The 17,120-nt window shown below is 42.2% G+C and overlaps 1 protein-coding gene across 20 annotated transcripts in view; it reads right to left on the reverse strand.

Annotated features, from left to right (window-relative positions):
* Positions 1-17,120, reverse strand: part of KCNMA1 (potassium calcium-activated channel subfamily M alpha 1) — a 771,897-nt gene that overhangs the window by 133,219 nt on the left and 621,558 nt on the right. For 16 of the 20 annotated variants that reach the window (XM_056113556.1, XM_056113555.1, XM_056113550.1 and 13 more), the window contains one exon: positions 13,131-13,207. In XM_056113556.1, the coding sequence (XP_055969531.1) occupies positions 13,131-13,207 (77 nt within the window). Of the gene's footprint in view, positions 1-2,830; positions 3,005-13,130; positions 13,208-17,120 lie in introns of all 20 variants that reach the window. The other 4 variants (XM_056113554.1, XM_056113552.1, XM_056113551.1 and 1 more) reach the window with 1 other exon arrangement.

Below are 17,120 nucleotides of genomic sequence, written 5' to 3' on the forward strand. Positions count from 1 at the left end.
GTCAAAGGTGAGTGGTCTCACACAGGGACGGATGAAATCTGCTTTTGTGTGATGGAGTGACGACGGCAGGAAGACTGATGAAACTGAGTAGGCACCCCCCTCGCCTGAGCTGTCAGTACCAGTTAAGGCTTCAACACACAGCCCCCAGTCTGCCTGCTTTCCATGGTGGGGCTGATTTTAGAGGTGGGAAAGACAACGCTCTCAGGCACGGGATGTTGCTGAGAGAACCAAACGATTCCACCCCAAGTTTTCCTCCTCTGGGCTCTATCAAAGCCTGGATTAAATTGCAGAACTGAGAAATGTCCCCAGTGATAGTTCATCCTGGATAAATAAGAAATAATACATACCGGATATCATGGGATTCATACAGGGATCAGGCTTTGCTATGACTGGTATGTATAGCCAATGCTAAGAAGTGACCTCAAGGCCCTGGTTTAGAGCCAAAGCTCTGTTCTCCACTAAATGGTCAAGGTGATAGAATCCATTGGTTATCTGAAAACAACAGTTACTCCTTTGGCATATGTGTAGCCTAAGCAGTTGGTGGTTATAATCATCAACATCACAGGAATGAAGCTGAACTGTGCATTCTTGCTCCTGAGTCAACTTTGCTCTTTCTCCCCAATGTCTTGCCACCTGATAGACCTATTTTTCTGTAGACCCAGTCCACAGTAAGACAGTCTCCTAGAAAAGAGAAAATTCTTAGAGTGAGAATAAAAAGACAAAGATTTATGCTGTAAAATTCACAGAAAAGATTTGAAAGGAAGCTTCTTTTCTAGAACTTGGGACCAGTTGGGAGTGGTTGGGATTGTCCAAAAGCTCTCTTGACAATTTTTATTAGCTATCACTTTGAAACATGAATTCAGTTTCTAAGAAGCAGGGAAGGATGGTTCAGAGAGGATGACTCACTAGACTCTAGATCTAACTTTTCCAAATGCTTCTAGAACAGCATGATACCCAGATCATATCTCAGATCTGAACTTCAAGTACACACATCTGCTCTGGTCATGCCCACAGCATCCTGCTCTATACAGGAAATTCAAAACTTCCTTAGCCCTAGAAGTCTCCACTGAACTATTGTCATAGCATACCAGGCTGAAACCGCTTCACAGGCTAATTAAGCAAGCTTTTCAGGGCCTTCGATGCTCATGAGCGAAGTGTTCTCCTTCCTTGCTTCCAGTGTCAATTAAACCCTATCATAGTGTCCAACCTACTGTGGATACTTTGAAAAGGAGGAAATAGAAACATGGTCACCAATAAATATACGGGTGCTTTCAGAGAGAAGTAAGAAGCAAAAAAAAGGAAGAATTACTGCCTATTTCCCATGCTAACAAAACTGGAAGGAGGGTTAACAGTTCAGGTGGAGAGACAGTGCAGCAGATAAGGTGCCTGACTTGCATGAAGCTGACCTGGGATGGATTCCCTGGTGTCCCAGATGGTCCTTTGAGACTCGCCAGGAGTGATCGATCCTTGAGCACAAAGTTATGAGTAAGTCCTGAGTACTATTTAGGGTGGTCTCCAAAACAATAATAATAATAATAGCACTGTCCTCCCACTGTTCAGCGATTTGCTCGAGCAGGCACCAGTAACGTCTCTATTTGAGACTTGTTGTTACTGTTTTTGGCATATCGAATACATGGGGAGCTTGCCAGGCTCTGCCGTGCAGGTGGGATGCTCTGAGTAGCTTGCTGAGCTCTCCGAGAGGGACGGAGGAATCAAACCCGAGTCTGCTGTGTGCAAGGCAAATCCCCTACCCATCGTGCTATCACTTCAGCCCAACAATAGTAATAACAACAATAATAAAAAAGGTTAATCGTCATACTTCGTGGCACCCAAGTATTCAGTGAAAACCACAACCCTCTTCTACCTTAGGTAAAGATCCATATCCAACATGTACAAGCTGCAGCTTTTAATAGAGTAAATCTCTATCAAAGTTTGTGTTGATGATAAGGATTAGGAAAATCTTAGGTATCTGGCATAGCTTAGCTTTGCTGACTACCAGGTGCAATACCTTGGCAAATTTTTCAACATCTGTGAGTTTGTGGGAGACAAAGAAAACTGCCCCCGAAGGCCTGTGGTCTCGAGGAAACCAGGGAGGCTCATAGCTGACAGTTTTCATTGTGATTTGTACCACAACTGCTACACCATATCAAGGTTAAACATGGGAAAAATAAAAGCTATTTATGGAACAATCCTTTGAATTAGTGATCTTTCTGGGGAGTGGGGGGCAGGGAGGGGGTACTCTAAAATCAATCAGTCTATATAGGTTGGCAGATTTAGAACGTTCTTTTCCAGAACACAGGACACAATCTGGCACTGGAGAAATGAGATACAGGTTAGGGAGACATAATAAAAAAAAAATCCATCTGCAGGTAAACACTGCTGTATTTTGGAAACTAAGCTCACCCGAAGCAATTTAATGCTAGAGTTAACTTACTCTCTCTAGAGTCTTCTCCTTCTTCAACCCAATCTAATAGGCAGTCCCCCCAATATTAAAGTATAAAAGCTATACATCTCCACACTTCTCAGATAAACAGAGCATTTGGTTTGCTAGCACATTCATTTCCACTTATGCCTATTTAAAGGAGAGAAACGCCCGGCTGCAATTCTATAGTCCTGCACGCTGAGAGAAGCACAGGGAGTTGAGCAGGAAAGGCAGGCCTTCCCCAGCACAAACAACAGGCAACAGCAGCAATATGTCACCACACACCAGGTCACAGTAGGAGGGAAACACCAGCCGGACAAACTCACAGAACCACAGGCACAGCACAAGACGGAGATGATACCACAGACAGCACAGACACGGAACTGTGTGTGTCGGGGTTAAACTTACAGGCACGGAAACTGGTGGAGCAATCATTAACAGAGACAGAAGAGAGTGGGAAGGCTCGCTCAGGGGTGTCCATGTTACCACGCACACGGCCTGACATGCACGAGCAGTCACGCTCAGAACGTCCGCAATCAAAACAACATGCCCGTCTCATTCTCTTGTAGATGGACATCTTGGCTAAAACCATGTGGGTGGATGGGAGGAGAGGAAGAGCGGCAGTTAATGGCAAGGTCACACTCAGCAAGGCAGCTGTAAGGGGGCTGAAGGGATTTAACACAGGTCTTAGTTCACATTGACAGTCTTGACCCAAAACAGAATGCAGAGTGACTGTTGGTAACAGTTTGATTGTACATTCAACAAAAAAGCAGAGAAAATGTGAATTGTCTTTATAGTCTCCCCAAAGCTGTGGTATATTATTTTTCTTCTCTAGGTAAAGCCGGTGGCCACAGCAAAAGGACACAGCTGATTATAATCGGGATCTTCGATGAGGAAAAAAGCACATTACAGACAGCAAAAAATATAGCCAACATAATCTTCCCAAGGCACAATTAATACAGGAGGACAGATATACACATAGCCAATCAATTACTTCCTTATTTGGTACAATAAATGATTTTTGCAAGATGCAAAAATATCTAATATGTAGGCTTTCTAATTTCCATCCATTTCTGGGTATTAGGCAAAGCCAGGGACAAGCTTTCATCAAATTAGATGCGAAGCGATTATGTGTTAATATAGAATCTGGGGATGCCTCCGCTGAACTTCCCCAGAGTGAGTTTACATGATGCCTACAGGAATTTAAATTTACTCTTGACAGAACAAATATCCAAATCTGTCCATATAAGAAATGCAGCTACTCAAGGCTAACGCTGCGTATTTGACATTAGAGGCAGTGCACAAATAAGAAATCACCAAGAGCATATGAGAACGTTGGTCTATTGGAATGCATTTAACTACTCATGGGTGTATTTTCTGCTCAAGTCGAGAGAATCTCAAAATCGCATCTGCTTTTCTCTCCCCTCCCACCAAAATTTCTAGGAAGCAACCAGACTATTGGTGAATCCTTCACTGTTTCCTCATATAAAAAAAATAGCGGCGGAAACAGATGAAAAAAGTGTGACATGAAATAAGAGATTAGGTGTCAGGTACACTATCCTATGGAGAACTGCATGTAGCATTGGCAGCTGCTTCAAAGCCAGCATGCAGGGGGCAGGGGTGCCTCGCTGCCTGGTGAACCAAAGTGCTAAACCTCCCAAAGCTGAAGGTTCCACTGCAGCGATTCTCCAGCTCCCTCACCTTACCCTTCTAGCCAAAGGATATTTCAGTTATTCAGAAATTCCGTGAGAAGTTTTTTGTAACCTCACATTGATGCCACAACTGACAAGCCTATTTGCTTATCACTCAGCATGAAGTGATCTGCTTCTCTCGGAAGAGAGGCGAAAAATTCATATTTATTCCAAGCATCGTGGTCAAATAGTAAACTTCGCCAGGAGTTGTTATTCCCGGCACCCACACCTTCCCTTCTCAAAGTCATTCCCCGCCTCTTTCTTTCCCTTTGTGGAGAATGGTTGCTCTCTTATTTTAAAATACGGCTTGTGGTTTTGCCCTCTTTGAATGTTACAGTCACTAGGAAGAGGGGTTTAAATCTCTCAAATGGGTCAAGTCCTGTTCTAAGACCTTTATGACTTGCCATACAGTATATTTGTCAAGCAAGGGTAACGTTATGATTGTGAAGAACAGGCACTGGCAGAGATGAATGAGAGATCTCTTCAGCAGCAATTCCATTCCTGTAAACTTGGTTCACATTTTCAGTGACATGTTCCTTTCGTATCTTAGCGAGTCCATTGCTTAGGGCCTCATCATGCAGCCCCAGTCCTGTTCAATGAGCGGTTCATCATTCCTGAGCTTAGCTTTCACCCAAAAATAAAAAAATAGTGGGGTTCGGGAGGGGATGAAGGTTCCACTATAGCATTTGAATCAGAAGTGTTTAGAAGGTATGGTGTGAATGCCCAGATACTCCACGCAGCAGTGACTGAAGTCAAGAAAGGGGGAAAGGTCTTCAATTGACTTCAAAATAAAGTTATTTTAAATGCATCCAGATCTGGTATTCAGTTTGGAGAGCACTCGCTTTTTTTGTCCCCCCACCCCCTCCTTGTTTCTTTTTCTCCCCCCTTAGAAATATTGATTTGTTATTTACACTGAGGAAGGAAATGAGGATGATTTTTTTGTTTCACTGTAGATAAATTGTTTTCAAAAAAATTTTTAATCAAATGCTGTAGCAGAAGCGAAGCCCATCAACCTCTGAAATGCTATGCCTCTCATTAGCAACAGTCCCTGGTTTTCATTTTCATACTGCCGTTTTGGGTTCATATACAATAATAGAATCTGACACATTTATAGGGAAAGAAAGTTCTTATTTATATATAGACCATCTTTAAGGACAAGGAAGGGGAGGACGGGGGTGGAATTATTTTTGAAATGATTTTGCCAGAGCTAAGTCCATCATAATGGGTGACTTAAGTCTCCTACTTCATAAGGGCTCAGGAGGAAACACAACTTCAAACCAGGGCCTTTCAGGGACTGTTTGCAACCATTATTATTGTCTGCGCTGGAGACCATGCATTGTTCTAAAATTTCATACGGTTAGCATGCAGGAACAGGCTGAAACTGGTAATCGAAGCAGCAAAAAAAAAAAAGACATTTTCTATAAGAAGATTAAATGTTAATTATAAGCAGTCACATTCCAAAGCAGCATATGCATAAAAAAGAAAACATGCTATTACTCGTCATTCCTTTCCACTCATCCTTATGACACTCACACCAAATACTAAATAGAAATCTCAAAGACAAATAAGCACCACACACAGAAACTCAGCAAGAATGACCAATGAGAGGCTCCAAGACAAAACAGGAAGGGTTAAAAATGATCGAGTCCCACACGTTGACAAACCTGTGTGAATAACATTATCTAGCCCAGGGGACCATGGGTTGGGACAGGCAGTTCTTTTGCTCTATTTGTGGAGTCATCCATTTTTACAGGATCCCCCCTCTCAGGTGTCTTCACCTACACATTTCCAGATCCTCTCTAAAGGTAAAGCCCATTCAGCCCCCATCTGGGGAATGATCGGTCAGAGGCTTTCCAGGGCCACTATGAGTCACAAACAAGAACATACTTTTAGTCTAAAAAAATGGATGAAGGTTCACCTCCCTGGGTAGTAGCTATTCCAGAAGGCTTGGACTCTCAGTGTAAAATTATACTCCCAGGTTATAAAATAAAATTATATCAAAATTAAGTTGTAGACCTCCTAATTTGGAAAATCCCACCCCCAACATTCTCTCTGGCTTCCTGATCCTTTGATTTTATTTCAGTGACTCATCGCTGTCCAGAACCCCTGGTGTTTTTTGTTTCCCGTTCTGGTTGATTGTTTCCTTGTCTTCAGATGATGTCAAGGGGGCAAGGTCAATTTCAATACCACAGTGCCACTTCCAACCCCAAACTTAGGTTTTCAAAAAGCAACGTTGAAAATTCTCAAGCAGAAATAAGTTCTTTCTTTATTCTCTGGCCACATAAAGTGTCCCCTCTTCTTTATTGTTTGCTGATTTTTTTTCTTTTACATAAATCACCACAGGCACTCGTTTCCAATCCTCTGAAAGGGGAGAGTTTAGCCCAGGATTTCAGCAGTAATACAAAGTAGACCACTGAGGACATCTAGTGGATCCCCGTGGAAGAACAGCTATAATCGACATTGGCACTAAAGAGAGCAGAGTGAGAACCTGGAAGCTCCCAAGAATTGGATTGTGTACAGTGTAACTTCAATGGTTTCTTGCAAATCACAGTGGTTTTTCAGAGGTGACGGTCTAGGAGATGCTCCTAGAGTTGCCAAGAGTGGGAAATTGCTCGTATCTTGGTTGTGCAGCCCCGGTCCACAGAGTTAGGACTACAGAGTGCTGTGGCAGCTTCCAGAGACATGGATCAGACAGACTCTGAGAAGTGAGAATGATGTAGCTACTTGTCATTCCGTCTTTGGGTTCTTGAAACTTTATGCTCAATTAATTGCTCCCAGAGGCTGCCTTGACTCAGGGAAGGCAGATATATAAGCCTCTAGGGACTCAGTTTTCTCTCTGGACCACATAATAAGGTTCTTATTCTTGGACTAGTGCCAGATTCAAAGAGGTTATGTGGTTGCCAAGAAATAGACCCTCACCTTCCTCCTAAGGACTCTATCCTAGCAGTTGCACAATGGAAGAAAAGCTTTTATGGGCTTTCCTTCACCACAATGAAGTGGATATTCATCCAATATTTCCATTATGACTCCTACTGCCATTTGTAGAGATGAAACAAAAGTCTTTCCCTAATGGAGTGCCTCCAAGCTATCCGGTTACTCCTCAGTGTTTCAAACAGGAAGACTTCTCAGACACACTCTTGGACACCTCTTCCTCTCCTTTCAAAGGTCGTGATCCCAAGAAAGAAACCCGTGGAGAAGTGGCTGCTGTAAATGTGGCTTAGTTACTGTTTTTTCCTCACGTCAAACTGACAATCAGCTCTCAAACTCAGGTTCTCTGTTGGCTAGCCTTTGTGAGCCAAGCCTGGGATGGAAGAGGGAGTTGGACTCCATCCTGTTCTCAGCACCATCTGCCTCCTGCATCAGCAACCAAATTGTCAGCCAATTTCCAACAGCAGAATCTTAATTTCCAGGGTGGGTGGAAGGGACAGAAAAAGCAGAGCTGGGCTGAGAAGCTCAGGTGGAGTTTTCCAACTGCAGAGGGAAAAATACTTTAGGTTTTGAATGAGCAAATTCTCCAGGAAGACTTGTATGGAAGAAAATAAAAATCTGCCCACGTCACAAACACTTTTCAGATCATATCCTCCTGCTTAAAACCAGGCCACTAAAGAAAGGATTCTTTCCAAGAATGAGTCTGAACTCTGGATGAATACTTCAGATGCTCAGCAGTAAGCAAATTTAAAAAGTAAAAATATCCATGGGGGGAGGGGGGAATGTCCACCAAGGTATAAGGTTGAAGCATTGACTTGTCTTGACTCTGGGAATCACAGAATATTCTTTCAAGTCCTGTAAATAAGAACTGATATCTTCACTTAGCAAAATTCCTCCTATTACCTTCCAGAAGGAAAAGAAATATATTCCAGTGGTTTTCCAAGGCTGGAAAGAGGGGAAAGGAAAAGCGAAATGATGTCAGCAGCATGGTGCAAGCTCGGCATTTCTGGTCTCCACCACACACTGTGGCTGAGAAAGACAATGGCATTTGCCACTAGAACTGTACGTTCATTAATATCACATTTTCCCATCTGTGTCTAAAGGTTCTTTTGATACAGTAGGCAGTTTTACAGGTTTGGAAGGGGCCAGACCCTAAAGCTATCTTGAAAGTTATTCTGCAGAAGGGAGCCACGGAGTCCACTTTGGCAGATGTGTGCTGCAAACTGGAGCGAGGTTTTCTGTTTTGTTTGTATTCAGTGAACTCTGAAGACCAGCCCAAATCAGATGATCAAGTTGCCTCTTGCAAAGGAATGTGGGGAGACTGAGGTCTGTGACATCTCCAAATTCCAGAGCTGTGAACTGACCTGGCTTTCAGGTTGAGTATTGTCCTGTATGAAGTTGCAAATGTGGAAGGAAAGACCCAATGCTTATTGCTGGTGCTACTAAAAGCAGCATTGCTCTAAGTTGCAAGCTAAAGTGCTGGCCTTTAGGTCACCACACCGTGTCGGGTAAGAGAGTTCTACTCCTTGAGGAAGTTAGGGACTTGGAAACATTACATTTCTTTTACTCTAACCTCTATCATGCACATTAACAAAATGGAGAAAATTCCTGGGTTCACCTTTTAAGCGCAGACAAGTAAATGTATCTTCTATAACGTCTCATGCCCAGAAAGGCCTAGTGAGTAATGATTGAAGGAGAAGCTTTATTTTAAAATAAGGGGATGTCACAGACTGTAGGAAATAGTCATCTCTATGGAAATATTTGTACAGAAATTTAGATACTTACAGTCCCAAAGTTGGGGGTCCAATTAGATCCCTAAACATTTTCTCATGTAGAGAGGCATATATATATTAAAGACATCACTCTATAAAATGTCTCTACACTTATATATAAAAATATGCATTTTTACATATAAAGTACCTGTAGATGTCGTATATAAATATATAATATATATCACCACAGAGGAATATATATGTAGAATATGTGTTTCCTTAAGAATAGGAAATCAAGCTCAAGGGCAAAAGGAGCTGACTATAATTTATTAAAGGCAAGCATGCCAATGACTCGGGGTGATGGGGCATCTCTAGAGCCATTGTGGCAATTACTTCAGCCTATTCAGTGTCTCCTACAGGTACTGATACATGACCTTCAAGGGAAACACTGTTTCATCATGTCCCATCTTATTTTCAAGTGGAAAAATAAGACGGTGCCAGGACTTGGCAGGAGGCTGGGGCAGGAGGATGTGGTATGGTGGATGGACATAATGGGGGTCCCCTGCACTCGGGGTTCTCCAGCTCCCGGGTATTCTGCAGACCATGTTGGATGAGGGAGTTGGGGCATGATATCACTGCTACATGCAACATAAAAACCAAAAGGGGGGAAAAAAAGAAACTGAAACTGCACAGAAAATAAAAGAAGTTTCTCTTCTAGAGAAAGACAGGGGGAACTGGACTCCGGGCTGCTGGGAACCCGTTTTACTCACAATATATCACTATCAGTGTGCAGTTAAAATAGAGTAGGGGCCGTATTCCAAGGCAGCACAGAGGAAAAAAATAAATCAAAAAATATGTCAATGATTATAAGTTAAAGAAAATTCCTTCAAACACATCAATTTAGACATGACTTGTCCTGCAGGAGTCCACCCTTTGGCAAACTTTTAGAGGCTGGGAGAGAAAACGCAAATGGTTAGGCCAGGTTTGTTGTACAGAAAAAAGGAAATGAGTAAATAGTAGACTCTGAGAGCTTGCTCGTTGGCCAGATGGCTGAACTGGACTCTTTTCCTTGATGAAGAGCTATGAAGAAATGGAAAGAAATGCAAAAGTTAAACTGTACTATCACAGAATTCCAGAAAATGGACCTCTATACTCTATATGTCTCCAGACCATCTTAATTGATACGGTGAAGGTTACTGAATGAAAGGGATGGGGAAGTGGAGGAGGGGTGGGAAGGGCTGGATGTAATGAGGGTTAGGAAGTTGTGGACAGAAACCAGAGACTGTGAGCTCTGGCCTCACAGGGAGGTCTCATCCCAAAGTGAGTTCTTAACACCTGGCCTAAGATGTTTGGGCAAATAATGATGTGAGCCAGCTGCCCTCTGCAATGCACAGCACCAACAATGTGTGTTCCAAAGCCGGGGGATCCCCTAATGAGTTATAAGAAATTCTAGCTCCTTCTAATGAAGGTCTCTTTGCAACCCAAACCTATCCTTCCCAATTTCCTCACATGCCTGGAATGCCTCTAATAATTCATTTTATTCTAACCACCCCTGACACATACACATTCGTAACATGGGTTTCTGTGGCCTTTTAATTAGGAAGGACAATACTGGGACAATTCTGGTTGCTACCAAATATTAACATAGCAGCCAAGGGCCACTATTAGATGAGGAGCCCAAGGCAGATGTGGCCGAGAGAGGGAGGGAGGCCCTGGTCACACTGGCTTGGCTTTACAAAAGCAGTTCTTTGGCAGCAATCTGTGCATGCATGATGGGCAGTGATATCCTTCATAAGTAGAACCAACATTAAGAGAAAAGAAAAGAACAAAATTATTTCAAATACTTATGTGCCCTACCCTACAGGAGAAGTTAAAGTTAGCTACTGTTGGCTTGCCTGAAACCAACATTAAAACACACCATGGCAGTTGAATCCTCATTTCGAGGGATTTTAATAATTGTCTTCTGGGTTCCACTCTAGTAACCAATAATATTCACTGCTGAATCAGAGCAGGCATCAGAAAAACTTTCTCTTGTACTTCCACCTTTGTGTCCATTGAGTCTTTTCTCCGTTAAGTCATCAGGGAGGTCCATGATGATTCAATTTGCTAGCTTAAAATATTCTAATGGTTTCATATTATGAGCCTAATATCAAGTGTCTTACTCCATTCCCTGCATATTTTCTGACACTACTATCTTCCCAAACCCACCAATCTCAGGGACCTCCCTTTCCTCAAACACAGCAGACTTACTCCTCTCTCAGCATTTTCCCTTGTAATTCCCTAGACCTGGACTTCATTTTACCTCTTTCTAGACCTTTCTGGCTAAAGCATCATCCCCACATGCTCCTCCAACTCAGCAGTCTCTGCTCCCATCTTGCTTCTGTGTGGGTGTTTCTCACTGTGTCCATAATCATTTTTTGTCCCCATTCACTGGAGGGAAGGCTGCACAAGGCCAGTTACTAGTTTGTTCATCCACTCCAGCTCTATCACCAAAAATGGTAACTGGAACAATAAAATAACTCAAAAGGTGGAGAAATGTAGTCCCCAGTCCCCAAGGAACCAGGCTCTCCAGTGAACATCTTGACATGAATTACAGGTCTTACGACTCCTGCATTTCTGAACCCTCTCCACTACAAGCTTTGTTTCAACTCTCTTGCATGTGCTACTTTTTCTAATTTACTTTATCCCAGGATGTTGTATTTCTGGTGGGGGGAATGATCCAGGATAGGGCTGGCCAGCAAATCTGAACTTTTGTGTTCAAAGCCAACCAAGCAGTGGGAATGGTGGTACCTGCTGTGACGAATCGTGGAGTTTGGAGGATTGAACAGGAAGTGCATTTTTCTGCACTTTGCATGATGGTAGACAGTCATCCTGTAAGTTGTCAGTACCAGAGTAGTGGAAGGCCCTGAAAAGTTAGAGCCTTTTGCTCTGATATGTCACAATTGGAAAAAGGACTCGGTAGACTGTATATCTTGAGTAAATTTAGCAGAAGGGAACTAAACAGTGAACCTGAGACACACAAAACACAGGAAACGGTGAGATTTTGACAGAAACTGACCTAGAGATTGAGGTCTTTACTATGCTCCAGCAGAGCAATATTTATATCTGATGTATGTAACATTTAGCATTTCTCCCTTGAGGAGAAAAGTGAAAAATATATGCATTTAGATCAGCCTTCCTTACAGTTTGTGGTTCTATGTGCACTGGAAATCATTATGCAAAAACATGTCCTCCCCATGGTCTGAGCTCCCCTCTCATCCTCCTGTCCAGTCAGCTCCAATCCCATGATGGTGCTGTCTGGTTTCTGCTTGTGAAAAATTATTTTATGGCCTTTTTTGTTCTCACTTATAAGACTCAAGGACACCCATCTAGCTCTTCTCTGTTACAAAACAAAAAGATTAGCGCCCTTAGGTTCATCTGAACCCCTGTCAGTTGAGTCTATGTTCTCAGCAATCTCATCCTCTCACTAAACTTGGAAACTTGGTTTCCGCTTTCAGTAAAATAGAATAAATAACACCCTCTGCCAATTATACAGGGTTATGGTGAAGATCAAAGACAATAATGATCATAAGGAGCTTTGAAAACACTAAATCACCGTATGAAGAAATGCACCATTATTATTGTTTTCTCTAGTTTGTGAACGATTTTTATTAGGCAGTACACCGTAATTACTGCATAAGGCATGGTTTTCTCAAGGCATAGCCCACTTTAAGTATTGACTTCTTGGGAACTCGTGATCCAACATTCCCGACTTACCATGTTTTTCTCAAGAAGCCCCGCTGGCAAGCTCGTTTGGAAGTGGTTTGAGACAGGATAGACCAAAAATTACTGGGCCCAATCTAAGGACCAATACCATGCTTGAGGGTGATGGGGGCAATGGCAAACAAGTTTCACTGGTGATGGCCACATTCTTTTCTTGGAACAGTCAGAGCGCATCCGATGGAAAACTCTGGCCCTTAGTACCAAATGTCAGTTCTTGGTAGATCAAGCACTCACACTCAGTTTCCCTCTCAGTACAGTCACTGCTAGGCTTGGTGGTCCCCCATTCACTAGACATCACTATGCAAAACATTCCCTCATCCATGGTCTTAGCCTCTTCATACTTACTATGTTCAACTGGACACATTTACCTAGGCATCCAATTAGAATCAAGAGGTACTAGGTTCTCTACTAGTTGATGGTGGTGCTTTTTCATCCTCTGCTCTAATATTGTGAGGACAGGTATTTATTTCATGTCTCTTTAAACTGTTGGATGAAACATAAACATTTTCAAGAAAACTCTTGATGTTTAGTGTTTCTCATTAAGAGGCAGAGGAGATGGGAAACGAAGTTTGGAAAGGAGGAGAGGGAGGGGAGGGAGAAAGAAGCACTACTTACGCCGTTTGCAGCCACATTTTTTTATTCTTTTGGGATCTGTGATGTCATCATGACAGGCCTTGCAGTAAAAAAATGCCCTGGAGAAAGAGAATGGAAAAACTGACACATTTCATAATCCACCCAAATGAAATGAGTACCACATTTCCTCCACTGTGGTGCCAAATTAATGAAACACGCCAGCACTAATTTCCTTTAATCTCTTGAAAGGTTTAGACGTTTACAGACGGAAATGTTTGTTGCAAGACCATTTATTTCAAACACAGGACTCTGCGATTTGAGTTAGTACTTCTTTTAATAAACTTTCATTTGTAAAGGAATGGGGGAAAAGGTTGGCCTGTGACACACTGGGTTTGTTCATTTGTCTTTCAGTTTTTCAGCCCAGTATTAGTGTTATTCAATCTGATCATAAGGGCACCAGCCCTGGGCTCTTGCTAAGGAAGTGCAACCTATCTCTGAAACCCTCAAGGGTCCAGTCCAATATATATTTAAGGGAACACAAAGATGCCATGCTTGGGTCAAATAAAAATATTAGCCTTGCCATTTTGAAAGCATTTCCTTTCAGTCAAAGTAGAAAAGGATGAAAACCAAAAGCTGAGTCAGAGGGCTGTCAGCTCCATTTTGGGCTTTCAGATCTTCTGCTCACTCTAAAATTAGATGGGTCAGCACCCATACTCTCAGTATATATACTAAATGGAGGCCTTCTCACCACAGTCAGAGAAATTTCTCTGACTACTGGAATGGAGTAGACAGAGGCATTATAGGGTCAGGTGAGCAGAAGACTCGGAGGAAGCAATGGATCAGATGTAAGTCTCCATATGGGGTTACAAAGTACAGTGTCTGGGTCAAAGATACTTTGCATGAGAAAAGCTGAGCACTAACAAAAATGTTCAGTGCCTAGAACAGCACTGCGGGGCCATATCCTTTCACTACTAAGAAGATGTGAACTTCACTTAAATTGTCTTATAACTGGATATGAAGACTAATAAATTTTCTGACTTATGTCCCCCACTCCACTCAACATTAAATTCAATGTGAAGGACCAACATAGTCTTTCCTTGACAAAGACTAGGAAGAAACAAACACTATACTTAACCAACTTTTATGTGTAGTTCCCTTTTCCATGTATTTTGGGGGTGGTGGGGGGGGTAAAATTTTCACTTAGGATTAGCACTGTTTGGAAATCATTGTTAAACTTTCTGGGAGAGATATTGGAGATCACACAGTGAAGTTTCTAGGACTCAATGTCCTTATCTTTAAATCAAGGAGGTTGTCATGACCTGCCCAAAGTTGTGCTGGAACTTGGTTGGTTTCACGGCTTCTAAGTTCAATGCTCCTTCTGCTCTTTCAGCTCATTCACTATTGCTCTAAATGTCAGTTTCAATTCACATTGAAAAAAAAAACTAGAAAAGATAGTTGATTGCACTCAATGACAACCAGCAGTGATCTGCTTGAAGGGGGAAGAATGTTAAAAAGAAAGCAAAATTTTTTCCACTTCCACTGGCTGTTTTCTCCCCTATCTGATGGCCCTACACATAATGTGAATGATAACAATAATAATTGTTAATATTTATAGGACACAGTCTATCATCCATGTACTAGTCTTAGCATTAAATAAGCATTAATGTACTTGATCCTCAAGTGATTCTTTGAAGGAATTATGGTTATTATCCTTGTTTTCCAGATAAGAGAATTGAAGTAGAGAGATTAAGTGATCTGCCCAAGGACACACAGCTAACAGTGGCAGTACCAGAATTCAAGCCATGCAGTCTAGGACCAGAGCCAATGGTCTTTAACACATCTCTGCTAAAGAGATAATCAAATGAGTCTGGGTGGTTGACTATTAAGAAAACATAAAGTCTTCATAAATTGCTTCATGATTTAGGCCATGATCCTGTGAAATCCTCACAGGTCCAGGCAAGTAAAACTCATGTGTGAAAATGGGATGGGACTGAGAGTTTCTGACGACCTAGAGACACATTACCCAAATACAAGGGACACTGGAGCACCAGCTGAATTTTTCCAAGTGGTGCTTTGCTGCAAGCACCGACTACTCCCCAACCCTTTCGTGCTCATGGGGCAAAGGCCATTTCCTGCATACGTGACCTTAGCATCTGAGAGAGGCTGGGGCAGAGAAACAGCTGTGTTGACCTATCTCACTTCACACCTATGCCTATGGATTCCAGTGGTCTTTTCATATTTTATACTTGCCCATGGGCCTCCTGCCTCAATTCTCTCTCCTTTCCTCTCCTCTTACTTTCATGCTCACCCCATCACCACTGGTACCCCAGGATGGTGCCTCTGCCACACGCATACTCAGAAGGACCAGGTTTCCCACTGTGTTTGGCCAATGAAAGGAGCCAGAAGACTGGGGGTAAGAAGAAAGGAGTTCCTCCCCACCAAGTCATAAAATCTTAGTGCCCATTTCTGATATGACTCCCACCTCTCTCTCCAGGAGCCCTCCCATACCTCCCCTTAAACTAGTGATGCTCAGCTAAAAGTGACTTCCCTTTCTTGCTAGCTCTGGGGTTCTTTCCATCCCTTGTTGGCTTGTGTTGACTCTGCCCACAACTGTGTAGAGTTCCCTCATATATCCTCCTTCTTTGTCCCATTTAAATACGGTGTCCATTTTTTTCCCAAGTTGCTGACTGATAAAGTCACCAAAGGTATCTCAGCCCTTATCTGCCAAAACTCCAGAATCATACCCAATCACCTTTATGATAGCCCCATGTGTGCATATGGTACCTCTTCTCTATTTCATAAGGCTGCAGTGAATTCTGAATTCCCTCCATCCTTGTTCCTCCTCCGATTCTCACCATCTGAGTCGTACGGAGCTATCATCCATCCAAGTACATATACGCCCAACTCAGCTCCACTCTTGATTCCTCTTTTTACAAAACCCTCACCTCTTGCTTCTAGTTCATCAATAGGTATCATGGATCCTCCAAAAATCTAATTTTGGAAACTATTTTTTTTTCTGAATTAGTCTCACTTCTCTTTCCTTTCACTCAGGAATCTAGCACAAGTCAGCACTTCTCACCTACACTCCGACTCCTTCTGCTGCCTCTTCTGTTCCATTATACTCTGTTCTCTACAAGGTAGGCATATTAAGCCCTCTCCTGCTTAGAGTCATCCATGGCTCCACTTTTAACCAGCCTTGCCTCTAGACAAGTCCTGGGCAACTACAGAGGAAACCCCTGCTCTTTAACCTCATCTTGCCACCCTATTCCTCGGGCCACATTTTTCTTGTCTTCAACTCCAAGAATTTAACAAACCTCTTCTCACTATGGCTCCTCTTCACTTCTGATCTATCTCTAATAGATTCTTTCCCATGAGATATTTATACTCAGATATGCTTTGAGCAGCCTTCAATTATTTCCAACTGAAACCAGTGATTCCATTGCACTAATTCTCTGCATCATATATGAACAAAATTGCAACTCTTCCTCTCTGGAACATGAATCCACAAAAATAGGGACATATCTCCAGTGTTCATCACTGTCTCCCTGGTAGCCTAGAATGGAGTGTTCTGGAGAATGAAAGTCCTGCAGATAATTGATGAATGAACATGAGGACATTTCCCAGTAATGGTAGAACCACATCTTTTTCGTGAAAAAATGTAGTGAGAATTTTTATACAAAGGTTATGCCATTCTCCCTTTGGAAAGTAATTAATTTTTTTGTTGTGATTTAGAATCATACCTGTAGGTCATGTTTATGAGTTACCACCTTGTGACTCATATGAATTACTAGAGCTAAGTGAGTTAATAGAAAAATATTAAGAGGCAAAGAGTAAAGGACTATGCCTGAATGATCTTCCCAAAGTGACCTTTCTGGGCTACACTGGATTGTTTTGATCCCCTTTCTTTAAAACACTGCATGTCAAAGTGTCTATGAGCTAGAATCCATTATCTTCTTTTGTTACTTTTTTTTTCGAAGCAGAGAATAAAAATTCAATACTAGATCATCATAATCTGCTTTTCCATATTTATAA

Source organism: Sorex fumeus, unplaced genomic scaffold (genome assembly GCF_029834395.1).
Source record: "Sorex fumeus unplaced genomic scaffold, SorFum_2.1 ptg000020l, whole genome shotgun sequence".
In the NCBI taxonomy this organism is placed as follows: domain Eukaryota; kingdom Metazoa; phylum Chordata; class Mammalia; order Eulipotyphla; family Soricidae; genus Sorex; species Sorex fumeus.